Raw genomic sequence first — 27,772 nt, 5'->3', positions numbered from 1 at the left:
TTCACCGCACATATGAGTGGGGGAGGTCTAGGAGGTGCCTGCGTGCACTGAAACAGGTTTTCCTGTGGCGCCCCAAAGCTGTGGCTTTCTGGGTCCCTGCATGGGGCAGCTGGGCCTTGTCACCCTCTGCATCAGTGAGGTGGTGACCCACAGCCCTGCAGAGAGGGGGTGGGCAGTGCTCCTCACCTCTTCCAAGGGGGGAAAAATGCACTTGGTGGCTTCGCTCCTCTAGCATTACTCTTGTCCCTCTGCCTGGGCAGAGCAGATTGGTGTTTTTGATGCCAAGGAGGTCTCTTTAGAGGAACCCTGCTCCCCACAACCACTCCCTGTCCTGCAGGTGCCAAGGAGCCTCTTCAGAGGGACCCCAGACACTCCCTGCGTCTCCGGAGTTTCAATTCCTGCGGGTCATGGTTATTGGAAGCATGTGGCCTGCCTGGGGCCAGAGGGTGCAGCCCGGTGGCGCGCAGAGGAGCAGTGGTTTGAGGAACAGCTTCCTCCTGCCAGGACCAACTCTGCTGTGGGGAACCTTGGCAAGAAAATCCCTCTTCTGAGAGGCAGCGCTCTTCCCTACCCCAAAACCAAGCTTCAGCCCTGTAGGTCTTTGGAGCGAGGTGGAGGAAAAGCAACCGCTTCCTGCGGTGCCAGCGAGAGATGCTCTTTGGAAAACAAGCTGACAGCTCAACCCCGCTCTGCACATATTGCAAAAGGTGGTTTTGATGGGGTGTTTTTTTTAGCGCTGTCTCTTTGCGGGCTATTTTGGGCCCATTTGGTGTTCCCCCCCCCCGGGGCGCGGTGAGGCCCTCATGCAAAGCTGGGTCTTCACCATGGAAATATGCAAAGGTGCTGGAGGGGCTCAGAGGCGGTTGGGGCTGTGGGTGCTTCCTGGAAGCCGCAGCGCTCCGAGCCCGTCTGGCTCAGCACCGATAAACCCGAAGGCTTCCTCTTCCGCTCCAACAAGGGCTTTTCGCAGAAGCCGAGCGAGGGCTTTTCGCAGAAATGGTTTTGACTTCTCTGAACTTTTTGTGTAAATAAGATAGGGGGGAGGGGGAGCAGGGGTGAAAGCGGCTACTGTGCCTTAGAGGGCTGAAGGTTAGGGGGGTCTTGGCTGATTTGGGGGTCCCACTTTGCCTGGAAATAGAGGATGAGTGGGCCTTTTGTGCCATCAGCTGGGAATTTGGGTCCTGCCCTTTGGAAGGGAAAGAAGGGAAGTACTGGGAAAGCACCACCCTCCCCTCCTGTTGCCGCCTTTGCACCAAATGAGGCCAAGCCAGGATCTGGCCTCGCATTTGGAAGTTGAAAGCTCGCATTGACTCCGCTCGTGGGTGGGGGGAGGCAGATGCAAATACAGAAAATCCCCTGGCCAGGCAAAATAAAACAACCAGCAGCCCCAATCCTGCACTGTGGGCTCAGATAAGATTTGATGGCGTTTATTGTGACGTCAACCTGGGCTGGTTTTGCCCCAAATCTGTCCCTTTCCTCTCAGGGAGGGGTTCCAGGAAGGTGGGGGGGGGGCTGCTTGGTGCCCCCCATCTTGCTGGCAGAGTGCTTCCCTTTGCATCCTGCCCTGGGAAGGATGTGCCCCCCTATCTGTGGGGCAGGATGATGCAGCTCCCCTCATCTGTGGGGCAGAATGTGACACACACCCCCCAATGTCACACGAGGGAGGGGGGGCTGTGCCACCTAGTGCAGAGCAGGGCTCTTGAGGAGCCCATGGGGGTTGAGTCAGGGGTGCTTGGACAGGGACAGGACCCTCCCCACGCTGGGGTTGGGCCCTTGAAATGACGAGGCTTTGGGGGAGAGGGGCCCCCTCCAAGAAATAATAGAATCAGGGAATCATTATGGTTGGAAAAGCCCTCAAAGCTCATCCAACCCAAGCCTGATGTGCTGACCAAACCATGTCCCAAAGCGCCACAGCCATGCGGTTTTTGAACCCCTCCAGGGCTCTCCCGCTGCCCTGCGCCCCCTCTGCCAGGGCTTCACCTTTCTCTGTCTGTGAAGGAATCTTTCCCAATATCCAATCTAAACCTTCCCCTGGTGCAACTTGAGGGAAGTTTCCTTTCATCCCATCACTTGTTCCTTGGGAGCAGAGACTAAGAAAGAAGGAACAGCCTTGGGATCACGGGGGTGGGTGCTGGGGACCCTGCAGAGGTGGCTGCCGGGTGACTCGGTTGGAGCTGAGATGACAAATATTTGGTTGGTGGTTTGGCAGCGAGGTGAGGGGGTGTCACACTCCTGTCCTAAGCCTGTCAGACCTCAGCCCCCGGGAGAAGGATGGACAGCCTGCAGTGGGCTCTGGCCCCATTTTGGGGGGCTGGGGCTGGATGTCAGGGTGCTCCCTTGGGTTCCGGACACCCGGAGCGGCTCTGCCCAGCAACGAGGGCCGTTAATAGCATATGGGGGAAGTCACGTGAGGCTCTTCCAGGAACTCAGGCGTCCGGTGTGGCCCATCCCCCCTGGGGTAACACAAAGAGGGGTTTGGGGGGGGCATAGAGGATCCCCCCAGCTGCCTTCCTGACTCATAAACCTGGCCCTAGGTAAGGAGCTGCCCTGATGAAGGCTTCCCTCCTCTTCCTCCTTGTCTAGATGCCTCAGTCCCTCCCTGCATGGAGGTTTTGAGGGGTGTAGGGGGTGCATGGTATACGGGCGGGGGTTGTGGGGCTTGGGGTGGGGTGTCCAGGATAGGGGGTTCCAAGGCGTATGGGGCTTGGGTGGGGGGCAGTGATAAGGGACAGAGTCTGCGTGTGTGGGTGGGCTGTGGGGCTGTGGCCACGACCCTGCCCAGGCAGGAGCCAGCGGGGTGACTCAGACAGGAATGTGCTGGCAGGACACGGTGTTCCGGCAGCACCCGTGGCCAACACCTGGCGCCATGCCCAGGACCTCTGTCCCACTTGTCTTTGCCCCAGTTCCACGCCCCACAGGGTGCCCCCTGCACCCCAGCTCTGACACACGTCCCCTGGCTGTGGGGCAGGGGACAGGCAGGACCCTGTGGCATCCTGAGCAGGACCAGGCCCATGGGGAACAGGGGACACTGGGGACGCTAGGAATGGTGCCCATGGGAAACTGGGGGTGCTGAGGACAGGCCCTGTAGGACGCTGGGGACAGTGCCTGTGGGATGCTGGGGATGTTGGGGACATAGGGGACAGGCCCTGCAGGACACTGGGGACAGATTCTATGAGACACTGAGGATGCTGGGAACAGATTCGGTGGGACACTGGGGATGCTGGGGACACTGGGGTGCTAGGGACAGGACCTGCAGGACACTGGGGACAAGGCTTATGGGATGCTGGGGACAGGCTCTGTAGGATGCTGGGGACAGTGCCTGCAGGTCATTGGGGATGCTGGGGATGCTGAGGACAGGCCCTGCAGGACACTGGGGACAGATTCTGTAGGACACCGGGGATGCTGAGGACTCTGGGGATACTGGGGACAGGCTCTGTGGTACACTGGGGATGCTGGGGGTGCTGGGGACAGGCCCTGTGGGTCCCTGGGGACACTGGAGATGCCGAGTATGGGGCCTGCAGGACATTAGGGACACGGGGCACAGGTGGTGGGTGCAGTTGGGAACGTGTCCCCACAGCTCTGCTGGTGTGGGGACAGTGAGCGACAGGGGCACTGGGGACACTGGGTGGCAGTACCCCAACCCCTTACGGAGCTCTAGGGTGTGGGGGTGGTTTTCAGGTAGAGGGCAGAGGATGCTGGAGGTCATCTTGGGGGTCAGGCACCATGTGTCCCATACCTGGGTGACCTGACCATGCTTGGGAGCGCTGAGGTGACACAGGAGCACTGTCAGGACATGGGGACTGCATGGAGGACGGGGCGGGGTGAGAAGATATGAGACACCCTGTGGTCAGGGAACAGTGGGGCTGGGGGCAAAGGGGAACCCAACAGTTTGGGATGTGTGGGGCTGGGGGACACAGCAGGGACCTCATGGCCAGGGATCCGTGGTGGGCAAGGACACAGGGCACCTCATATCCAGGCACCCGTGGGACAGGGGACACGGGGGTGGGGGTGGCTCAGGGCTGCATTCATAGAATCATGGAGTCAGTAAGGTTGGAAAAGATCTCTTAAGCTCATCCACTCCAACCGCCAGTCCAACGCCACCGGGATGACCAAACCATGTCCCAAAGTGCCACGGCCACATGGTTTTTGAACCCCTCCAGGGATGGGGACTCCTCCACTGCCCTGGGCAGCTTCTGCCAAGGCTTCACCACTGTCAGTAAAGACAGAATCATAGAATAGTTTGGGTTGGAAGGGACCTCAAAGCCCATCCAGTCCCACCTCTGGATCATCTCCCACTGGCTCAGGGGCTCTAAGCCCCATCCAACCTGGCCTGGAACCCCTCCAGGGATGGGGCAGCCACCACTGCTCTGGGCAACCTGGAAAGGGCCTCCCCACCAGAAAGAGTTCGTTTCACAAGAAGCCGGGAAGAGATGCAGCTGCGGCTGATGACCAAACTGGCCGGGGAGATATCCCAAGCCACCAACAGCATGGCCAGTATCTGAGCAGTCGGTGGTGCTGGGTTTCTCAGCGGGCTTTGCAGCACATTTCAGGTGGTCAGCTACGGAGCACAGTTTGGGATTCCAGGTTGGGACCACGCTGGCCATCAGTTTTCAGGTGGCGAACAATTTGTGTTGCGTATCACCTATTTCTATATTCCTTTATTGTTGTATTTTCTTTTACTTTCCTGCCCTGTTGGATTGTTCTTATCCCAGCCCATGAGTTTTATCTCCTTTGTTTCTGACGATTCCTGTCCCACCGGCGCCGGCCGTGCGAGTGAGCGGCCCCATGGTTCCTTGTTGCCGGCTTCAGGCTAAACCATGGCAGCATTTACCCTGAAGGTAAGAAATTCCTGTCTTTAAGCCCCCTCTCTTCCCGAGGTCTCACCTGGTGGGAGCTGCAGGGCAGGGAGGATGAGGGGGTCGCTATGATTCGGTGCCGCCAGAGCCAGTGCAGGAGACGCGGCCCCTGTCCATCACCAGGAGAAGTCCCACATGGACACAACCCCAGCCTGGGTCGAGCGCTCTCCCCACACCCAGCTTGGGGCCTTGGGGGGTGCCATCCTTGTCCCTTCCCTCCTGCATCTTGAGAGGTGATTCAGCCCCAGAAGGTCCATTCTGCAAGATGTGCCCTCTCTCCCTCTGCCATATCCATCTATCTCCATCTGTCCCCCTGTCTGTCTTTTCCCCCATGTCCATCTCTCTGTTCTGTCCACCTCTCCTCCATGTCCATCTCTGTCTCCCCATCCTGTCCCCCTCTGTCCCCAAATGCTTTCTACTGAAATGTACCCCCTCAAGAGACTTTCAGGATCCCCAGGAGCCCTGTAGGGACCCCGAGGAGCCTTTCAGGATCCCCAGGAGCCCTGTAGAGACCCCGAGGAGCTTTTCAGGACCCCCAGGAGCTTTGTAGAGACCCCCGGGAGCCTATCAGGATCTCCAGGAGCCCTCTAGAGATTCCCAGGATCCCTTCGGTATACCTAGGAGCCCTGTAGAGACCCTCAGGAGCCTTGTAGAGACCCCCCAGAGCCCTGTAGGGACCCCGAGGAGCCTTTCAGGATCCCCAGGAGCCCTGTAGAGACACCGAGGAGCCTTTCAGGATCCCCAGGAGCTTTTCAGGATCCCCAGGAGCCCTGTAGAGACGCCCAGGAGCCCTGTAGAGAACACCAGAAACCTTTCAGGATCCCTAGGAAGCCTGTAGAGACTCCCAGGAGCCTTTCAGGAAACTCAGAATTCTTTCAGGATCCACAGGAGCCCTGTACAGACTGCCTGGACCCTGTAGATACACCCAGGAGCCCTGTAGAGACCCCGAGGAGCCTTTCAGAATCTCCAGGAGCTCTGTAGAGACCCCCAGGATCCTTCCAGTATCCCCAGGAGCCCTGTACAGACCCCCAGGAGCCTTTCAGGATCCCCAGGAGCCCTGTAGACACCCCCAAGGAGCCTTCCAGGATCCACAGTAGTTCTGTAGAGACCCCCAGGAGCATTTCAGGATCCACAGGAGCTCTGTAGAGACCCCCAGGAGCCTTCCAGGATCCACAGGAACCCTGTAGAGACCCCCAGGATCCGTCCAGTATCCCCAGGAGCCCTGTACAGACCCCCAGGAGCCTTTCAGGATCCCCAGGAGCCCTGTAAACACCCCCAAGGAGCCTTTCAGAATCACCAGGAGGCCTGGGGAGACCCCAAGCAGACTTTCCGGATCCCCAAGAGCCCTGTAGAGAACCCCAGGAGCATTTCAGGATACCCAAGAGCCTTTCAGGATCCTCAAGAACCCTGTAGAGACCTCCAGGACCCTTTCCGGATCCCCAGGAGCCCTGTAGAGACCCCTAAGGGCCTTTCAGGGTCTCCAGGAACCCTGTAAAGACCCCCATGTGCCTTTCAGGATACCCAGGAGCCCTGTAGAGACCCCCTAGAGCTATGCAGGGTCCCCAGGAGCCCTGTGGAGACTGCCAGACGCCTTTCAGGATCCCCTGTAGCCCTGTAGAGACACCCAGGAGCCTTTCATGACCCTCAGGAGACCTGTAGAATCATAGAATCACCAGGTTGGAAAGGGCCCACCGGATCGTCGAGTCCAACCATTCCTAACACTCCCTAAACCATGTCCCTAAGCACTTCATCCACCCGTTCCTTAAACACCTCCAGGGAAGGTGACTCGACCACCTCCCTGGGCAGCCTGTTCCAGTACCTGATGACTCTTTCCGTGAAAACTTTTTTTCCGCTAGCCAGCCTGACCCTCCCCTGGCGGAGCTTCAGGCCATTCCCCCTTGTCCTTTCCTCTGTCCCTTGGGAGAAGAGGCCAGCTCCCTCCTCTCCACAACCTCCTTTCAGGTAGTTGTAGAAAGTAATAAGGTTTCCCCTCAGCCTTCTCTTCTCCAGGCTAAACAACCCCAGGTCCCTCGGCTGCTCCTCGTCAGACTTGTTCTCCAGCCCCTCACCAGCTTCGTTGCTCTTCTCTGGACACACTCCAGAGCCTCAACATCCTTCTTGTGGTGAGGGGCCCAGAACTGAACACAGTACTCAAGGTGTGGTCTCACCAGTGCCGAGTACAGAGGGAGAATAACCTCCCTGGACCTGCTGGTCACACCGTTTCTGATCCAAGCCAAGATGCCGTTGGCCTTCTTGGCCACCTGGGCACACTGCTGGCTCACATTCAGTCGCTGTCAACCAACACCCCCAGGTCCTTCTCCTCCATGCAGCTCTCCAGCCACTCTTCCCCCAGTCTGTAGCACTGCATAGGGTTGTGCCCCAAGTGCAGGACCCGGCATTTGGCCTTGTTGAACCTCATGCCATTGGTCTCAGCCCATCTTTCCAGCCTGTTCCGATCACTTTGGAGCCTCCCTACCCTCCAGCAGATCCACACTTCCACCCAGCTTAGTGTCATCTGCAAACTTGCTGAGGGTGCACTCAATGCCTTCATCCAGGTCATTGATAAAGACATTGAACTGGGCTGGACCCAGTACCGAGCCCTGAGGAACCCCACTTGTGACTGGCCTGCAGCTGGAGTTAACTCCATTGACAACCACTCTCTTGGCCATCCATCCAGCTTTCAACCCAGGAGAGTGTGCGCCTGTCCAGGCCAGAGGCTGACAGTTTCTGAAGCAGAATGCTGTGAGAAACTGCATCAAAGGCTTTACTGAAGTCCAAGAAGACTCCATCCACAGCCTTTCTTTCCCTCATCCAGTAGTCGAGTCACTTTATTTCTAGGAGAGATTTTCTCCTCCTAGCTTGCACGCTGCATCATCTAACAAGCAGCTGCTTATAGTGTAAAAAGACACATATTCATTAACATGCGCTAGGCTATTACACTGAGTTCACTAAAAGGGTGTGACTATTACAATTTCCATTATTCCATTGTCCTAAATCCGCTCTTGGCCTTAGCTGAGTTGGCTGTGTTTCAAACCACAGAACCAGTTCACTTTGGACAGTCTCCTTTCTCCCTGAAGCACAGCTACACATCCTCTGCCCGAGCCCCGAGTGCTCCTGAGAACCTGTCCTTGTTGTGAAAAAAAATGCCTTCAATTCTTACTGAATACCTGTGTTGGTTAACCCTTTCATTCCTTGTTTTAGGCTGCAATACTGCTTTACAGTCACACGGTGGCAGCAGAGAGCCGAGTTAATCGACATTGGCTGCAGTAACACTTTTCGGTCACGCGGTGGCAGGAGAGAGAATGAGAAGAATCTGCTTTTGGCCACAAATAAGAGCGCTTTCCTCCTTTGCTCATTTTTCCTTCTCTGTCCTTCCAATTCCTCTCATCCTGGGCTGTGCCCCATCCAAATAGAGATGAGAAGAGAATCTCCCACTAATTAGTGTCAAAAGTTTTCACTTGTGCCCCTGAACGGAAACTACAAGGGAAGTCATAGAATCATTGAATCATAGAATCACCTGGTTGGAAAGGACCCACTGGATCATCAAGTCAGGACTTGCAAGACTGTAAGCAGCATCGCTATACTAAGTTTTATAAACAACCGGCGAGAATACCATTTATTTTAGTGTTTATTCCGTTATTTGTACATGATTAACAGTTATTTAAACCAAATAGTATCTCGCCAAATATAAATGCGTTACACTAAGATGTTCTCAATCACATTGGTGTGAAAGTTTGGCACAGAAAAGCAGCCCAGGCGCCCTCTTAGTCTTAAAATACATTATTTCTATCAATGTTTACTGAAGGGTGCAGCAAGAGGAACAATCCTTTCTGACCATACCATTCAAAATGCTTCTACAGACAGTGCTGCAGTGAACACGTGTGCTCTGGGCTTGTTTTAGGGGTCGCAGGGCTTGTGGTGGGGTTTCTGGGCCCACTTTGGGGGTCTCTGTACCTGCTTTTTGTGTCTCTGTTACCATTTTGGGGACCACTGTGCTTATTTTAGGGTGTCTTCGCTCATTTGGGGGGGCTCTGGTCCTATTTTTGGGGTCCGGAGGCTACTTTTGGGGGGGCCTCTGTGCCCATTTTTTGAGTCTGTGCCCAGCTGGGGGACTTGTTTTTTTTGGTCTCTGAGGCCATTTGGGGGGCCTTAGGCTTGGGGTTTGGGTCTCTGGGCTTGGTTTCGGCATCTCTGTGCCCATTGTTGTTGTCTCTGGGCTTGTTTTGTGGGGGAACAATAGTGATGAAGGATAAGGGGCTTAACGGTGCCTTTGCTTCAGTCTTTAATCGTAAGGTGAGGTGTTCCCTGGATATTCCACCTCATGAGTCAACATGGGTTCACGAAAGGCAGGTTTTGCCAAACTAACCTGATCGCCTTCTGCGACAGAGTGACTCGACTACTGAATGAGGGAAAGGCTGTGGATGGAGTCTTCTAGGACTCATCAAATACTCTCTGAACCACTCTAGAGTGGCCTGGAAGCCCTTTACTGTCTTCTAGAAGCCATCTAAGCCCCCTGGGACCCCTTAAAGGCCTTCTGGGACCTCTCTAAGACCTCTAGGACCCCTCTAGAGGCCTTTGGGACTCAATTAAGGCCTTCCAGGACCCCTCTAGAGTAGCCTGGGACCCATTTACTGCCTTCTAGGTCCATCTAGGATTCTATGGACCCCTCCAGAGCCCCCTGGGATCCCTTTAAGGCCTTCTAGGACCCCTCTAAGACCCCTAGGACCTCTCTAGAGCCCCCTGAGACTCTATTAAGGCATTCCAGGACCCCTCTACGAACCCCAGGACACCTCTAGAGCCTTCTGGGACCTCTTTAGTGTCTTCTAGAACCCATCTAAGCCCCTCTGGACCCCTCTAGAGCACCCTAGAACCCCTTTAAGCTGTCCAGAACCCCTCTAAGGCTGCCAGGACCGTTCTAGAGACCCCTGGGACCCCTTTAGTGCCTTCTAGGTCTCATCTAGGACTTTCTGGAACACTCCAGAACACCCTGGGAGCCCTTTAGTGCCTTCTACAACCCGTCTAAGCTCACCTGGACCCATCTAGAGTCCCCTGGGACATTTTAAGCTTTTCCAGGACCCCTCTAAGACTAAGGTCTTTAGAGCGGTGCAGAGGGTCCTAGAGGGGTCCTGTGGGTCTTGAAAGGGTCCTTCAAGTACAAGAGGGGTCCTAAGAGCCCCTAAAGGGGTCCCATGAGGGCTCTAGAGGGGTCCTGGGGGTCCTATATAGGTCTTGGAGGGCCTTAAAGGGACCCCAAGGGGCTCTAGAGCGGTCCAGAGGGTCTTAGATTGGTCCTAAAAGGGTTCCAGGGGGTGGAGCCATGGAGAAGGGGTGGATCTAACTGGGGGGCGGGGTCTGGGGAGGGGACGGGGCCACCAGCACAGCCTTAAGGAGCCCACACTGGGACCAGCACTGGGCCTGTACTGGGGACACCACTGGGTCATACTGGGATCATCACTGGGCCTTTACTGGGACCATCATTGGACCCTCACTGGGATCATCATTGAGCCCTTACTGGGGCCATCATTGGGCCTTTACTGGGATCATCACTGGGCCCTTACTGGGACCATCATTGGACCATCACTGGGCTCTTTCCAAGCCCATCATTGGGCCCTTACTGGTCCATTTCTTCTCCCTTACTGGTTTCTACTGGTCCCATCACTAGTTCCCCCCAAACCTCCCCCCGCCAAGGATGCAGCCACCACAGCGAGGGCTCCCCCCACACTGACACAGCTTTATTGACCCCCCCAAACCCCGAGTTGGGGGACAAGGACACCCCAAACCCCCAACTGGGAGACAGGGACCCCCCGAACCCCCCAACTGGGAGACAGGGACCCCCCCAAACCCCCCAGATGGGGAACAGGAACCCCCCAAACCCCCAGCTGGGAGACAGGGACACCCTGAGCCCCCCAAATGGGGGACAGGGACCCCCCAAACACCCCAACTGGGAGACAGGGATCCCTCGAAACGCCAAATGGGGAACAGGGACACCCCAAACCCCCCAAATGGGAACAGGGACCCCCCAAACCCCCATCTGGGAGACAGGGACCCCCCCGAACCCCCCAAATGGGGATCAGGGACCCCCCAAACCCCCAACTGGGAGAGAGTGACCCCCCTGAACCCCCAAAATGGGGAACAGGGACCCCCCTAAACCCCCAGCTGGGAGACAGGGACCCCCCCCAAACCCTCCAAATGGGGGACAGGGACCCCTAAACCCCCTATCTGGGCTACAGGCCCCTCCCCAAACCCTCCAAATGGGGGACAAGGACCCCCCCAAACCCCCAACTAGGGGACAAGGACTCCCCAAACCCCCCCAGCTAGGGGACAGTGCCCCCCCCAAACCCCCAACTGAGAGACAGGGACACCTCAACCCCCCCTAAAAATGGGACACAGGGATCCCCCCAACCCCCCCTTGGACCTCCAGGTCTCAGCGGTCCTTGGGGCGCGGGGGGGGGGGACGGTGGGAGGTGGCGGATGGGGGGCAGATCGTAGTGACTGGGGATGTGGCTGTTCTTGGGGGACGCGTAGTGCCCGGGGGGGGGGCGGCGGGGGGTCCTCGGGGGGGGGACATTCGGCCCCCATGGGGAAACGCTCTGTGGGGACAAGAGGAAGGATGAAAGGGACCCTGACCCCCACCCCAGGGATGTGACACCCAAGGTCCCTGTCCCCCTCCCCATATCCCATATCCCCCTCCCCAGGTCCCTGTCCCCCTCCCCAGGTCCCTGTCCCCCTCCCCAGGGTCCCATATCCCCCTCCCCAAGGACCCATATCCCCCTCCCCAGGTCCCTGTCCCCCTCCCCAAGGTCCCATGTCCCCCTCCCCGGGTCTCTGTCCCCCTCCCCAAGGTCCCATATCCCCCTCCCCGGGCCCCTGTCTCCCTCCCCAAGGTCCCATGTCCCCCTCCCCAGCCGCACCGTCCCGGGGGGGCTCCTCGATCTCAGCGTAGGACACCTCCCTTCTCACAGGGGATTTCATCTCCATGTAGCTGCCCTCGGGGGTCCTGGCCGGGGTGGGGGGCAGCTCCTTGATGGTGGCGTAGGGATTCTCGCTGGCCAGGGAGCTGCCGCTGGCCCCCAGACCCTCCTGGGGGGACTCTGGAGGAGAGGGAAGAGGGGACCGTGATGAGGGGTGCAGGGGGGCAGCTGGGGCCCATCCCAGCCCAGCCCTGTCCCATCCCCATCCCTTCCCCACCCCAGCCCTGTCCCATCTCCATCCCATTCCCATCCCTTTCCCACTCCATCCCTATCCTCTCCCCACCTCATGTCTCATCCCCAGCCCTTCCTCACCCCATTCCATCCCTATCCCTTCCCCATCCCCAACCCTTCCCCATCCCCAACCCTTCCCCGTCTCCCTCCATCCCCTTCTCATCCCTTTCCCATCCCCATCCCTTTCTCGTCCCTTCCCATCCTCATCCCTTCACTGTCGCGTCTCCATCCCTTTCTCATCCCTTTCTCATCCCACCGCTTTCCCATCCCCATCCTTTCCCCACCTCTTTCCCACCCCATCCCCATCCTCTTTCCCACCCCATCCCCATCCCCATCCCCATCCCCATCCCCATCCTTTCTCCACCCCATCCCAGTTGCATCCCCTTCCCCACTCCATTCCCATCCCTATCTCCTCCTCTCCCAGTCCCTCCCAGTCCCTCTCCACACCTTTCCCATCGCGCTTCTCCAGGCTGCTGCTGTAGCCGTAACTCCGCTCCAGCTGCGCCCCTGGACAGGAGCAGATTTGGGGTCCCCCCACATGCAGGTTCTCCACCCACCCACCCCAGCACCTTCCAGAGTAGGGAGGGGGGAGGGGTCCCAAAGCCCCCCCAGATATGCCCCCAGCCCCCCCCCTTACCCCTGGCACCCAGGTGCTTCCAGTCAGGGGGCAGCGTGGCATTGCCTTCAGGGCTGTAGGGTCTCTCCGTGCCAGGGAAGAGCTGGGAGCCCGGCACCTGGAGCCAAATGAGGAGCTGCAGCATGCGCCATGCAACACTGCGTGCAACACTGGGATGCACCTTGGTACACCCTCATGCGCCATGCAACACCCTCATGTGCCATGCAGCACTGCATGCAACACCGTGATGCACTCTGGTACACCATAAAGTGATCGGAACAGGCTGGACTGCTGGGCCGAGGCCAATGGCATGAGGTTTAACACGGCCAAATGCCGGGTCCTGCACTTGGGGCACAACAACCCTGTGCAGTGCTACAGACTGGGGGAAGAATGGCTGGAGAGCTGCACGGAGGAGAAGGACCTGGGGGTAATGGTTGACAGCGACTGAACGTGAGCCAGCAGTGTGCCCAAGTGGCCAAGAAGGCCAATGGCATCTTGGCTTGGATCAGAAATGGGGTCACCAGCAGGGCCAGGGAGGTGATTCTCCCTCTGTACTCAGCACTGGTGAGACCACACCTTGAATACTGTGTTCAGTGCTGGACCCCTCCCCACAAGAAGGATGTTGAGGCTCTGGAGCGTGTCCAGAGAAGAGCAACGAAGCTGGTGAGGGGGCTGGAGAACGAGTCTTACGAGGAGCGGCTGAGAGAGCTGGGGGTGTTTAGCCTGGAGAAGAGGAGGCTGAGGGGAGACCTTATTGCTCTCTACAACTACCTGAAAGGAGGTTGTGGAGAGGAGGGAGCTGGGCTCTTCTCCCAAGTGACAGGGACAGGACAAGGGGGAATGGCCTCAAGCTCCGCCAGGGGAGGGTCAGGTTGGATATCAGAAAAAAATTCTTCACAGAAAGAGTCATCGGGCACTGGAACATCTGCCCAGGCAGGGGGTCGAGTCGCCTTCCCTGGAGGTGTTTAAGGAACGGTGGATGAAGTGCTCAGGGACATGGTTTAGGGAGTGTTAGGAATGGTTGGACTCGATGATCCAGTGGGTCCTTTCCAACCTGGTGATTCTATGATTCTGTGTGATTCTGTGATAAGCGTGCACCATGCAACACTCCCATGCACCACACAACACCCTCATGCACCACACAACACCCTCATGCAACATACAACACCCCCACACATCGTGCAACACCACGTGCAACACCGTGATTCACCGCGCGACACCAGGATGCACCGTGGTGCACAACACAAGAGCAAAGTGCACCGGGCAATGCCAGAATCATAGAATAGTTTGGGCCGGAAGGGACCTTAAAAGATCATCCAGTTCCACCCCTGCCACGGTTGCTGGAGATGAGAAGTTCCATATGAGCCGCAACGTGCGCTCACAGCCCAGAAACCAACCGTGTCCTGGGCTGCATCCAGAGAAGCGCGGCCAGCAGGGAGGGAGGGGATTCTGCCCCTCTGCTCCTCTCTGGGGAGACCTCAGCTGGAGGATTGTGTCCAGTTCTGGAATCCTCAACAGAAGGAGATGGAGCTGTTGGAACGGGTCCAGAGGAGGCTACAAGGACGATTGGAGGGCTGGAGAACCTCCCAACAAGGACAGGCTGAGGGAGTTGGGGTTGTTCACCCTGGAGAAGAGAAGGCTCCAGGCAGACCTTAGAGTGACCTTCCAGTACCTGAAGGGGCTCCAAGAAAGCTGGAGAGGGGCTGTTCATAAAGGCTGTGGGGATGGGACGAGGGGGAACGGGGATAAACTGGAGAGGGGCAGATTTAGACTGGACATAAGGAGGAATTTCTTCACCATGAGAGTGGTGAGACACTGAGACAGGTTTCCCAGGGAAGTTGTGGCTGCCCCATCCCTGGAGGGGTTCCAGTCCAGGTTGGATGGGGCTTGGAGCCCCTGATCCAGTGGGAGGTGTCCCTGCCCATGGCAGGGGGTGGGACTGGATGGGCTTTAAGGTCCCTTCCAACCCAAACCATTCTATGATCCTAGGATACACCCTAGCACACCGCACAGCACCATAACGCACTGTACAACATCCGAACACACCATACGGCGCTGGGTGCTGCTGTACCTTGAGGGAACTGGCTCTGTCCGGGGCGCCGGGAGCCGGCAGCGAGCATTGCGACAGCGTGTGGTAGCTGGGGTTGGAGTAGTAGTGCGCGTGGTGGCTCGGTGGCACATCTGGTAGGACACAGGCATTATCCCGGCGCCGTGGGGCCACCAGGGCTGGGGTTGTAGCCCCACCGCCGCGCTCACCTGGCACCACGTAGTCGGATGTATCCGTCTGTCCCGCCGTGTAGGCCACGGCCAAGTGCCGGCTTTCCTTCCCCTTCTGCCAGTGACGGTAACACAGCGCAGTGGCCACCACGGCCACCAGCAAGGCCACTAGGGCCACCAGGCTGATGACCAGCCCCAGGGAGCTGTAGGGGACCGCGGGGGCCGGTACGATGGTGTAGGGCTGCTCGGGGGTCCCTATAGGGTGGGAAAGGGACGTGGTCCTCAAGGTGGGTACAGGAACCCCAGTGGGGACCTCCCCACCCTCTGTGGCCACTCACCGGCCTCACAGTGGGGTCCGATCCTGCCCGGGGCACAGGGACACGTCCCGCTGGCTGGGTGGCAAGTGGCGTTATGGGGGCAGCGGCAGAGCTGGTCACAATGGAGCCCAAAGGTGCCGGGGGGACAGGCTGGGGACGGAGGTGGGGATGGTGGATCTCCATCCTGGGGTCATAGAGATCCATCCCAGGACCACGTATCTACCTACTGGCACCATGCATCTCCATACTGGGATCATATATGTCCACACTGGGACCACAGAGCTCCATACCAGGACCTTAAAGCTTCATACCAGGACCATGTATCTCCATCCTGGGACCATAAATCTCCATACTAGGATCATAAATCTCCATACGGGGATCATAAAGCTCCATACTGGGATCAGACAGCTCCATCCTGGGACCACACATTTCCGTACTGGGACCATCTGTCTTCCTACTGAGTCCATACAGCTCCATACTGGGACCATATATCTCCATAGTGAGACCATATAGAGACCATACAGCTCCATACTGGGACCATTTAGCTTCATATCAGGACCATATACCTCCATACTGGGACGACACAGTTCGATACTGGGACCATATATCTCCATACTGAGCCCATACAGCTCCACCCTGGGACAATACATCTTTGTACCGGACCATATATCTTCATACTGGACCATATATCTTCATACTGGGACCATATATCTCCATACTGGGATCAAACAGCTCCATCCTGGGACCACATAGTTCCATACTGGGACCATACAGCTCCATCCTTGAACTACATACTTCCACACTGGACCATCCATCTCCATATTGGGATCAGCTGTCCCCATACTGGGACCATAAATCTCCCTACTGGGATCATACAGCTTTACACTGGGAATATGTATCTCCATACTGGGATCATACAGCTTCATACTGGGACCACATATCTCCATATTGGGACCATCTATCTCCATACTGAGCCCATCCAGCCCCATACTGGAACCGAATACCTCCATACTGGGACCAGGTATCTCCATCGTGGGACCATATAGATCAATACTGGGACCATGTATCTCTATACTGAGCCCATACAGCTCTGTACTGGGACCTTAAATCTCCATAGTGGGACCATAGAGCTCCATCCTGGGACCATCCAGCTCCATAATGGGACCATACTGGGACCATGTATCCCCATCCTGGAACCACATATCTCCATACTGGGACCACGTATCTCCGTACTGAGCCCACAGAGCTCCATACTGGGACAATGCAGCTCTGTAGTGGGCAAATATATCTCCATACTGGGCCTATATCTCCCTACTGGGAATATATAGCTCCATACTGGGCCCATCCAGGCTGGCTCTGAGGGTGCAGAACCTCTCGGGGTGAGGGGTCCATGCAGGTCCCTACCTTCCTCGCAGCGCATCCCGGTCCATCCCGCTGGGCAGTGGCAGGTCCCCTCGGCAGGGTGGCATGTCCCACCGTGGTGGCACAAGCAGGGCTGGGCACAAGAAGCCCCCCAGAAGCCCAGGGCACAGGCTGGAGTGGGGCAGAATAAGAATCAGAATCACTAGGTTGCAGAAGACCTTTGAGATCATCAAGCCCAACCATCCCCGTCCATCACCGAACCATTCCTGAGCACCTCATCTACCCTGCTTTGATCCCCTCCAGGACGGGGACTCCACCACCTGCCTGTGCAGCTGTTCCAGTGCCCAAGAACCTTTTTTGGTGAAGAACTTTCCTGATGGTCAATCTGAACCTGCCCTGGTGCAACTTGAGGCCATTCCTTCTCATCCGATCACTTGGGAGAAGAGCCGAACATCCACCTTGCTCCAACCTCCTTCCAGGCAGTTGGAGACAGGGATGAGGTCTCCCCTCAGCCTCCTCCAGCCTAAGCAGCCCCAGGTCCCTCAGCCGCTCCCACAACCCCTGTTCTCCAACCCCTTACCAGTTCTGTTCCCTTTCTCTGGATGCGCTTAAGCCCCTCAAGGTCTTTCTTGGGTTGAGGGACCCAAAATTGAACCCAGGATTTAAAATGAAGCCTCCTCAGTGCCGAGTCCAGAGGGACGATCCCATCCCTGCTCATTCTGGCCACCCCGTGGCTGATCCCAGCCAGGATGCTGGTGGCCTTCTTGGCCACCTGGACCACCGCTGGCTCATGTTCACCCGCTGTCACCCAGAGCCCTCAGGACCTCTTCCACCAGCGGCTCTCCAGCCGCTCTTCCCCAAGCCGGGAGCTCCATGAGGTTGTTGGGATCCAAGTGGAGAACCTAACACTGAGCCTGGTTGAACCCCATCCTGCTGGTCTCAGCCCATGGATCCAGTCTGTCCCCATCCCTCTGCAGACCCTCCCTGCCCTCCATCCATGGATCCACCTTCTCCAGACCCCTCTGCAGACCCTCCCTGCCCTCCATCCATGGATCCACCTTCTCCAGATCCCTCTGCAGACCCTCCCTGCCCTCCATCCATGGGTCCATGGACCCCATCCCTCCACCCCCGACTCACGCAGGGCGCAGCGAGGTCCATTCCACCCCGGGGCACAGACACAGGAGCCGTTGCTGGGGTGGCAGAAGGACCCGTTGGCGCAGTTGCAGCTCAGGGCGCAGCGTTTGCCATAGCGGCCGGCGGGACAAGCTGAGATGACATGAGCGCATCCAGGCTCAACATTAGGGGCGGGAAAGGTGGGTTGGGAAGCATTTGGAGTTTTTAGGGTGGGGGGACACTCACGGCGCTGGCACGTGGGACCCCGAAAGCCCGGGGCGCAGGTGCAGGAGCCATCGTGGGGTGAGCAGGACCCACCGTTGCGGCAGGTACAGGGCATGCGACAACCGCGGCCCCAGAAGCCGAGGGGGCAGCCCTGCTTGCACAGTGGCCCTGCGAAGAGGAGGAGGAGGATGAAGGCCAAGAGAACAGTGGGGTCTACCACCTCCCAGGTCCCCCACCTGCTTGGTTCCCTCCTTGAGGAAGAAGAGGGATGAAGTCTGAGAGGGCATCAGGGTTGTCCACCTCCCTGGTTGGTTGAGGAGGAGGAGAAGGGATGAAGACCGGGGGCATGGAGGAATCCCCACCTCCCTGGGATGAAGGCCAAGAGAACAGAGGGGTCCCCCATCTCCCTGGTCCCTCCTTGAGGAAGATGAGGGATGAAGGCTGAGGGAGCAGCAGGGTTGCCCATCTCCCAGGTTGATTGAAGAGGAGGAGGGATGAAGGCTGAGGGCAGAGAGGTCATTTGAGGAGGAGGAGGGAAGAAGGCCAAGAGCACAGAGGGGTCATTTGAAGAGTAGGGATGAAGGCCAAGAGAACAGAGGGGTCATTTGAAGAGGAAGAGGGATGAAGGCCAAGGGCACAGCAGGGTCCACCACCTACAGGGTCCCTCACCTCCCCGGTTCACTCCTTGAGGAAGATGAGGGATGAAGGCTGAGAGAGCAGCAGGATTGCCACCTGCCTGGTTGATTGAGGAGGAAGAGGGATGAAGGCTGAGGGCATAGAAGGGTCATTTGAAGAGGGTGAGGGATGAAGGCCAAGGGCAAAGAAGGGTCCCCCATCTCCTTGGTTTCCCCTTCGAGGAGGAGGAGGAGGAGGGATGAAGGCTGATGGTCCCCCTGTACCTGTCCAGCCGGGCAGGCAGTGACACTCCCCGGTCTCGGCATCGCAGCCGTCGGCGTGGGCGCAGTCGCAGCGCTGCTCACAGCTCGCCCCGAACGTCCCGTTCTGGGGTACAGGGGGGGACATCGAGGTGGGGGGGGTCAGTGCTGGGGACGGTGACACCAACACCAAAAATGCCAGAAAATCTGATTCTCTAAGACTCGTTTGGGAGTTTTAGGAAGCAAATAGCCTCGATCATTGAATCAGAGAATAGTTTGGGTTGGAAGGGACCTTAAAGATCATCCGGTTCCAACCCCTCTGCCATGGGCAGGGACATCCCGGTGGATCAGGGGCTCCCAGCACCATCCAACCTGGATCTGAGCACCTCCAGGGATGGGGCAGCCACAACTTCCATGTGGTGGGAAAAGATGCCACCAGAGGGAGAAACTGTGTTCTAAGAGAGAGAAAGTGTGTTATCAGAGGGAGAAAAGATACCGTCAGAGGGGAAAAGAATTCTACCAGAGGAAGGAAACATGATATTAAAGGGAGAAAAGGTGCTGTTGGAGGGAGAAAAGGTGTTATCAGCGGGAGAAAATGTGGTATCAGTTAAAGAAAAGATGCTGTCAGGGAGAAAATGCGGTATTGGAGGGAGAAAAGATGCTGTAAGAGGGAGAAAAAATACCGTAAGAGGAAGAAACTATACGATGGAGAAAAGGTGCTATAAGAGGGAGAAAAGATGGTATAAGAGGGAAAAAAGATGCTGTAAGAGGGAGAAACTATAAGGGGGAGAAAAGATGCTGTAAGAGGGAGAAAAGGTGCTATAAGAGGGAGAAACTGTGTTATAAGGGAAAAAAAGATGCTATTGGACTGAGAAAACACTATAAGAGGGAGAAAACATTCTGTAAGAAGGAGAAAAGATGCTCTGGGAGGGATGTTCTGTCTGGCTGTCCAACCCAGGCTTTCTTAGGCTGAGCTTAACTTTCTTTTGGTTTAAATCTAAGTATCGCCCGTGGTTATAATGACTTTCCAAGCCACGATTACTTAGTCTGAGCTTAAATTTCCTTTGGTTTCAATGTCCGTATCACCCACGGCGATGCTGACTTTCTAAGCCAGGCTTACTTAGGCCGAGCTTAACTCTCCTTTGGTTTAAAGGGTTAGCAGAGCACTCACCGGGCAGGGCTGGTGGCAGCGGGGTCCCTGCCAGCCTGGGGGGCACCGGCAGGTCCCGCTTTGGGGGTCACAGGGCGCCCCTTGAGCGCAGTCGCAGCTGCGGTTGCAGCCAGGACCCCAAGTGCCATCGGGACACGGCAGCGAGCAGCGGGCGCCGCGCCAGCCTGGGGGGCGAGGGGACATCAATGGAGGGGAAGGGGACATCAATGGAAGGGGGGGGGATGGGGGGACAAGAAGGACCCCCCCCAGCCCCCCTGAAACCCACCTTCCTTGCAGAGGCAGGAGCCGTCGAGCGGGGAGCAGGCGAGGGCGTGCTGGCACGCGCAGCGCCCCGAGCAGTTGGCGCCGAAGGTGTCGGGGGGACACAGGGAGGAGCAGTGCTCGTCCTGGGGGGGAGAGGGGGGGGTGGAAAAGCTAACACCCCCCCTAGGCACCCCGCGAACCTTGAGACACCCACTTCCCACCCCCAGAGCCACCTCAGACCCCCCTGGAACCACCCAGACCCCTCACCAAGCCCCCCCAGATCCCTCTAGAACTACCCAGACCCCCCCCCAGACCCCTCACCAAGCAACCCCAGACCCCCCCAGATCCCTCTAGAACTACCCAGACCCCCACACTGACCTCCAAGCCCCCCCAGACCCCCCTAGAACCACACAGACTCCTCACCAAGCCCCCCCTCAGAGCCCCTCAGACCCCCAAACTGCCACCCAGCCCCCCCTTCTCCTCTCTAGATCCCTTCAGACCCCCCCCCAGACTCCCCAAACTGCCCCCCCAGACTCCCCTTCTACCCTCTAGACACCCCCAGACCCCGCAAACTGCCCCCAGGCCCCCCTTTCACCCCTCCAGACCCCTAAAACTGCCCCCTCAGGCCTCTCTTCTCCTCCTCCAGACCCCCCCAGACCCTCCAAACTGCCCTCCAAACTCCTCTTCTACCCTCTAGATACCCCCAGACCCCGCAAACTGCCCTCCATTCCCCCCCTTCTCCCCTCTACACCCCTCCAGGTCCCCCCTCCAGATCCCCCAAACTGCCCCCCAGATCCCTCTTCTACCCCCTAGACTCCTCCAAACCTCGCAAACTGCCCCCCAGGACTCCCTTCTCCCCCTCAGACCCCTCCAGACCCCCTAAACTGCCCCCCAGACTCCCCAAAGTCCCCCCCCCCGGCCCCCTAATCTGGCCCCCCCATCCCCCTCTTTTCCCCTCGGGGACCCCCCCCGTGTGCCCCCCCAGCCCCACACCGTGTAGCCAGGGGGGCAGTGGCAGCGGCCGGTGGTCCCATCACAGCCCCCCCCGTGCAGACAGAGGCAGCTCTGCAGGCAACCAGCCCCATAGGAGCCGGGGGGGCAACTTTCGTTGCAGTAGAGCCCAGTCCAGCCTGGATGGCAAACACACTCCCCGAGCAACGGGTGGCAACTGGGGAGTAGGGGGGGGGCACCCACTCAGCACCCCAGTGCTCACAGTATGGGGCACTGGGCGTGCTGGGAAGGTGCTTTGTACACCCCCCCCCCCCCCATTTGCCCCAGGGTGGGGGGGAAAGCCCTTGGGGGCAACTAGGGTGGCTTGAGGGGGGAGAGGAGGAGGCTAGGGGGAAGGGAATGGGGGGGGCATTTGGGGGGGAAGGGCAGGATAGTGGGGGAGGTGAGGATTTAGGGGGCAGGAGAGGATTTGGGGTGGGGAGAAGGTGCTGGGGGGCAGGTGAGGATGCTGGGGGAGAGGCATCGGTGTTGGGGGGGAGGATGCAGGGGGAGAGGATGCTGGAAGGGTCAAGGATGTTAGGGGGGTCAAGGGTGCTGGGAGGGCAAGATGTTGGGGAAGATGAGGATTTTAAGGGGAGAGGAGGATTTGGGGGGAAGATGAGGATGCTGGGTGAAGGCCATGATGCTGGGGGGGGTCAAGGACGCTGAGGGGGGCAAGAGTGCTGTACGAGACACGAGGGTGTCGAGGGGGGCAGGATGTTGGGGGAGGTGAGGGGTTTGGGGGGGAGGTGACAATGCTGGGTGCAGCTGAGGGTGCAGAGGGAGGAGCGAGAGTGCGGGGTGCAGGTGAAGGTGCTGGGGGAGAAGGCAGGATGCTGGGGGGAAGGGAAGGAGCTGGGGATGAAGAAGGGTGCTGGGTGCAGCGAGGATGCTGATGGGAAGCAAAGGTGCTGGGTGCAGATGAGGGTGCTGGGTGCAGCTGAGGGTGCTGGGTACAGCGAGAGTGCTGTATGCAGCAAGGATGCTGATGGGAAGCAAGGATGTTGGATGCAGCGAAGGTGCTGGGTGCAGCAAGGATGCTGGATGCAGTGAGGGTGCTGATGGGAAGCAAGGGTGCTGGGTGCAGCGGAGGGTGCTGAGGGCGCACCTCTGGCTGTGCCGGGGGTGGCAGAGGCAGCGGCTCTGGCAGCGCAGCCCGTAGCGCCCGGGCCCGCAGCCCCTCTCCTCGCAGCGCGCCCCGCGGAACCCGGGCTCGCACAGACACGCGCCGTCCACGTGGAAACAGCGACCGCCGTTGGCGCAGTCGCAGCGCTCGCGACACTCCGGTCCGTAACGCCCCACCGGGCAGCGCTCCCGGCACCTGCGGGGGGGGCGCGGGGTGGGAGGGGCCGGACCCCCCCCGGCCCCGGGCTGAGGCCGCCCAGCTCGGTGCATGCAAGACTGGGGGGATCTCTGGTCTCCTGTGCCCCCCAATTCCCCTTGTGCCCCCCCAATACCCCCATCCTCCTGACCCTCCCATTCCTTTGTGCCCCCCATTCCCTTGTGCCCCCCCAATACCCCCATCCTCCTGACCCCCCCCCCCATTCCTTTGTGCCCCCCAATTCCCCTTGTGCCCCCCAACCCCACCCCCCCGTGCCCCGCTCACTGCTCTCCGGTGAATCCGGGGGTGCAGAGGCAGTGCCCCCCCCGGGGGTCGCAGTGTCCCCCGTTATGGCAGCGACACTCTCCCTGACATCCTGAACCGAAGCGCCCGGGGGGGCACGGGATGGAGCAGATGTCCCCCTGCGAGAGAGGAAACTGAGGCACAGTATGGGGGGGGGGAAACTGAGGCAGGGAATGGGGAGGAAACTGAGGCAGGGAATGGGGGAAACTGAGGCAGGGAGTGGGGGGGAACTGAGGCAGGGAATGGGGGGAAACTGAGGCAGGGAATGGGGGAAACAGGCAGGGAATGGGGGGGGGGGGGAAACTGAGGCACAGACAGTGTTGGGGTGAGCAGGGGGAAACCGAGGCAGGGACCGTGCTGGGATGTGAAGGGGAAACTGAGGCATGGACCATGCAGGAGTGTGTGGGGAAACTGAGGCAGGACCAGGGGCTGAGGAGAAACTGAGGCAGGGGCAGTGCTGGTGGGAAGTGAGGGGAAACTGAGGCAGCAGCCATGCTGGGATGTGGGGGGAAACTGAGGCAGAGGTTGCGTTGGGGGGTCGTGGGGAAACTGAGACAGGGACTGTGAGGGTCATGGGGAAACTGAGGCAGGGACCGCATTGGGGTTGTGCGGGGGGGTCTCAACCCACCTACCATCCATCCGGGGGGGCAGACGCAGGTGTGGGAGCCGGGGGGGTGGCAGATGCCCCCGTTGTGGCAGGGACAGGGGCTTTCGCAGGGCGTCCCCGGGGCGCAGGGCACCTCGCAGCTGCCGGGCAAAGCGGGGGCATAGGGTGAGCATCCATCAATACCAGAGTGGGGGAATTGGGGGGGGGGGGGGGGGCAAAAGGGGCACCCCCCCAACTCACAGGGGTCCCCCCAGGCCGGGAGGGCAGAGGCAGGCGCCCGAGGCACTGTCACAGGGTGCTCCGTGATGGCAGGGGCAGCGCAGGCGGCAGCCAAGGCCGTAGGTGCCCGTCGGGCACGGCTGGTGGCAAAGGGTGTCCGAGAAACCGGGGGGACACGAGCAGGACCCAGTGAGGGGGTCGCAGCTTGCCCCATGGTGGCACCCACAGCGGTGCTCGCAGCTCGGCCCCCACGACTGCGCGTCACACTCTGTGGGGGAAGAGCACTGGTGCCATCCCATCCCATCCCAGCCAACCCCATCCCATCCCCATCCCAGACAACCCCATCCCAGCCAACCCCATCTCCATCCCCATCCCCATCCCCATCTCCATCTCCATCCCCATCCCCATCCCCATCTCCATCCCCATCCCCATCCCCATCTCCATCCCCATCCCCATCTCCATCCCCATCCCCATCTCCATCCCCATCCCCATCTCCATCTCCATCCCCATCCCCATCCCCATCTCCATCTCCATCCCCATCCCCATCTCCATCTCCATCCCCATCCCCATCTCCATCCCCATCCCCATCCCCATCTCCATCTCCATCTCCATCCCCATCTCCATCCCCATCTCCATCCCCCTCTCCACCCCCATCCCCTCGCCCCCCGTCCCCCCCCTGGCCCCGATGTCCCCGTCACCGCTGGAGCAGTCGCTGCCGCGCCACCCGGGTTCACACTGGCACCGCTCGGGAGCCACGCACCGGCCGTGGACGCACTCCTGGCTACAACGCGCTGGGGGGGGCAGCAATCGGGGTGCTAAGCCAGGGACCCCCACATGGCCCCACATCACCCCACATCACCCCACTCACGGACGCAGGTGTCGCGGCTCTCGTAGTAGCCCTGGCAGCACTCGTAGCGCCTTCGGTAGTTGGTCTTGACCGCCTGGCGGTACTCGGTGCGGTACGTGATCCTGCGCCCCACACCAGCACCGTCACCATGGGGCAGCCCCACAACTCCATGGGGATGCCCTGCAGTGGGGCAGCCCCAGTCCATCCCCACATCTCCGTGGGGACACCTTGCAGTGAGACACCCCCAATCCAGCCCCACTTATCCATGGGGACACCTTGCAGTGAGACACCCCCAATCCAGCCCCACATCTCCATGGGGACACTCCGCAGTGGGGCAGCTCCTCCATACCCCTCAGGCCACCCACCGTCCCCGAGGGTCCCCAGGGCTGCCCCCCACCTCTGCTGCAGGCAGGGCATTGGGGACCCCATCACCGTGGGGCAGGGCTCGCCGGAGGCCACAACGTGGGGTTTGGTGTACGACTCCTTCTCGGCTGCCGTGAAGCTGCCAAAGGTGAGGACACAGGGTGACAACGGGTCCCGGCGTGGGGGGTCATCACCTTCTCCATCCCACTCAGTCCCTCCAGTCCTACCTCTCCCAGTAGCTGCAGACATTGGGGTCACTGGGGCGCAGGGCCGTCAGGAGGCAGACATGCATGGACAATGCCGCCACCCACAGCACCATCCTGCCAGAGAGTCATGGAATCACCAGGTTGGAAAAGACCTCTTGGATCGAGTCCAACCATTCCCATCGGCCACTAAACCACATCCCTGAGCACCTCATCTACCCGTCGTTTAAACACCTCCAGGGATGGGGACTCCACCACCTCCCTGGGCAGTTCCAGTGCCCGATGGCCCTTTCTGTGAAGAACTTCTTCCTGATGTCCAGTCTGACCCTCCCCTGGCGCAGTTTGAGGCCGTTCCCCCTTGTCCTATCACCTTGGGAGAAGAGCTCAGCTCCCTCCTCTCTACACTCTCCTTTCAGGCAGCTGTAGAGCAATAAGGTCTCCCCTCAGCCTCCTCTTCTCAGGGCTGAACACCCGCAGGTCCCTCAGCCGCTCCTCGTCAGACTCGTTCTCCAGCCCCTTCCCCAGCTTCGTTGCTCTTCTCTGGACACACTCCAGAGCCTCAACATCCCTCTTGGAGTGAATTGAACCCAAGATTCGAGGTGCGGCCTCACCAGTGCCGAGTCCAGGGGCAGAATCCCCTCCCTGCTCCTGCTGGCCACGCTGTTTCTGATCCAAGCCAAGATGCCATCGGCCTTCTTGGCCCCCTGGGCCACCGCTGGCTCATGTTCACTCAACCAACACCCCCAGGTCCTTCTCCTCCAGACACTTTCCAGCCACTCTTCCCCTGGTCTGGAGCTGCACAGGGTTGTTGTGCCCCAAGTGCAGGACCCGGTGTTTGGCCTTGTTAAACCTCACGGGTCTCAGCCCATCGGTCCAGCCTGTTCAGATCCCTTTGGAGACTCTCAAAACCCTCCAGCAGATCCACGCTTCCTCCCAGCTTAGTGTCACCCCCAAACTCACTCGGGGTGCACCCAACGCCTTCATCCAGGTCATTGATAAAGGTACAGGACACAGCCCCGAGCCCTGGGGACACCCCTGGTGACCGACCTCCGGCCGGAGTGAACTCCATTGCCCACAGCTCCTGCACCGGGAGACAAAGTCTTCACCCTTTTCTCACCGCATTCCTGCTCCCCACCCACCGCCCCCATCCCCAGCGCAGGATCCGACCTCCCTGTAGCGCTGACTTGGCATTCCTCAGCCCTGAATCCCAACCCTGCTGCTCCGAGGGGAAACTGAGGCACAGATGCTCCAACAGCTTGGGTGGCCCCACATCCCAGCATCTTCAAACACCCCATCCTGGCATCGACGCGCTCCCTCCTGCCGGATCTCATCCCATGGTGCCGGGGAGGAGTTCGGCACACTGCCTCGTGGCCTCATTTCAACCCATTCCGTGTTTATTCCCAGTTGCCTTTCCTGGATCCATCGGTGTCTTGCTCAACCGAGCAAGCATTGGGCTCTGCTGGGGTGGCTCCGGGATCTCCTCCAGCTTTGGGGGCTGGGAGGGATGGACAACGAGAACCCCGAGCTCACGGCACCGCGTTTACCGTGTTGCGTGTTTTACAGCTCGACACCCGCGTGCCCAGGGAGGAAACAGAGGTTTCCTGGTCTGCACAGCTGGATTTACGGCAGCTTCCGTGCTTCTCCAGCCACGGGACACCCCAAAGGTCCCCCAAGTCCATCCTCCCCCTCAGAAATGTGATTTGGGGCCAAAAAAGGGGGTTGGAAGGCGGGAGCGACCCCGACTTGTCCTGGGCTGGAGTGGAAAAACAATGTAGTGGGAAAGCTCCCCCCCATTTCCCTTCGTTTCCCAGCGGGGAGGAATTAATTGCTCATCCGCGGGCGAAATTCCCTCCTCCGGACCCTCCCAAGAGCAGAATTGGGGTGACCATCAAGTTCTCCCCATTGCTAGCCTCATTCCTGCTCCGAATTGGGGGGGGACGGGGGGGTCCCGGGGCTGCCGCCAGCGACAGGAACCGCTGGGAGATGCTGGCAGGAAAAGCGAGGAGTCATCAAAACATGGGGCCCATCTGCTCCTCATCGCAGGGAAGAACCCACCCAAAGTGGCCACCACCCGAAAAGACCCCCCCAAAAAACCATCAATCCCCACCCATGGGTGTCGTTGAGTAGACAGGGAGCATCGCCTGCCGGTGATAAGTGGCAAAACGAGGGGGGATGTGAGATGGGGTGAAGGGAGGGGACCAATCCTGCTCGGTGCCAGTGGGGGACACGGTGCTGGGTCCCCCCCAAGAGCCGCTATCTCTGTCCCAGCGCTTCCTTGGTCGCAGCCCAAGGGCTGACGCGTTTCCTCCGTGGGTTGGATGAGGGCGAGGGGGACGATGAGGGTCAGCAACGGGGTGACGGCAGCATCACCCCACGTCCTGTCCCCTCTGCCACCACCTCCTCACCTTGACCAACCCATGATGTCCCCATTGGGGACATTGGGGACCATCTCCTGGGCACCATCTCCTTCCTCGTGGTGTTGGGAACCATCTCCTCCATCACCAACCCAACAACACAAGCCCAAAACCAACCCAAGGGACCCGAGGTGACCGGGCTTGGGGACAATGACACTCACCTGCCCAGGGGCTTCAGAGTTGGGGGGCAACAGCCCCACGTGGGGCTGACCTCCCCGGTGGCTCGGCCAGCCGGGACAGCGTAGCACGGCCGTCGGAAGCGGAGGGAGGGCCGGAGCTGCTCTCAGGAAGTTTGGACACGGAGACGA

At 59.2% G+C, this 27,772-nt stretch overlaps 2 protein-coding genes across 4 annotated transcripts in view; one reads left to right on the top strand and one right to left on the bottom strand.

The window, feature by feature from the left end:
• Positions 1-9,640, top strand: part of MCL1 (MCL1 apoptosis regulator, BCL2 family member) — a 15,961-nt gene extending 6,321 nt beyond the window's left edge. The window contains exons 4-6 of one of the 3 annotated variants that reach the window (XM_054050666.1): positions 338-2,534; positions 4,713-4,838; positions 8,058-8,903. In XM_054050666.1, the coding sequence (XP_053906641.1) occupies positions 338-551 (214 nt within the window). In that variant the 3' untranslated portion in view covers positions 552-2,534; positions 4,713-4,838; positions 8,058-8,903. Of the gene's footprint in view, positions 1-337; positions 2,535-4,712 lie in introns of all 3 variants that reach the window. The other 2 variants (XM_054050668.1, XM_054050669.1) reach the window with 2 other exon arrangements.
• PEAR1 (platelet endothelial aggregation receptor 1) lies at positions 6,317-27,772 on the bottom strand. The gene is given in 25 exon segments (XM_054050639.1): positions 6,317-6,468; positions 11,272-11,404; positions 11,406-11,446; positions 11,768-11,947; positions 12,506-12,565; positions 12,696-12,792; positions 14,746-14,855; positions 14,931-15,146; positions 15,230-15,358; positions 16,613-16,741; positions 17,708-17,836; positions 17,930-18,076; positions 18,808-18,910; positions 19,955-20,118; positions 20,220-20,340; positions 21,191-21,365; positions 22,296-22,508; positions 22,794-22,930; positions 23,444-23,558; positions 23,659-23,905; positions 24,336-24,428; positions 24,506-24,606; positions 24,882-24,986; positions 25,075-25,167; positions 27,626-27,772. Coding segments are annotated over 24 exon segments (3,189 nt in total). The 5' UTR covers position 25,167; positions 27,626-27,772.

Source organism: Cuculus canorus, chromosome 28 (genome assembly GCF_017976375.1).
Source record: "Cuculus canorus isolate bCucCan1 chromosome 28, bCucCan1.pri, whole genome shotgun sequence".
Lineage (NCBI taxonomy): Eukaryota > Metazoa > Chordata > Aves > Cuculiformes > Cuculidae > Cuculus > Cuculus canorus.
The sequence above is the reverse complement of the archived record's forward strand: the minus strand, read 5'-3'. Positions and strand labels throughout refer to the sequence as shown.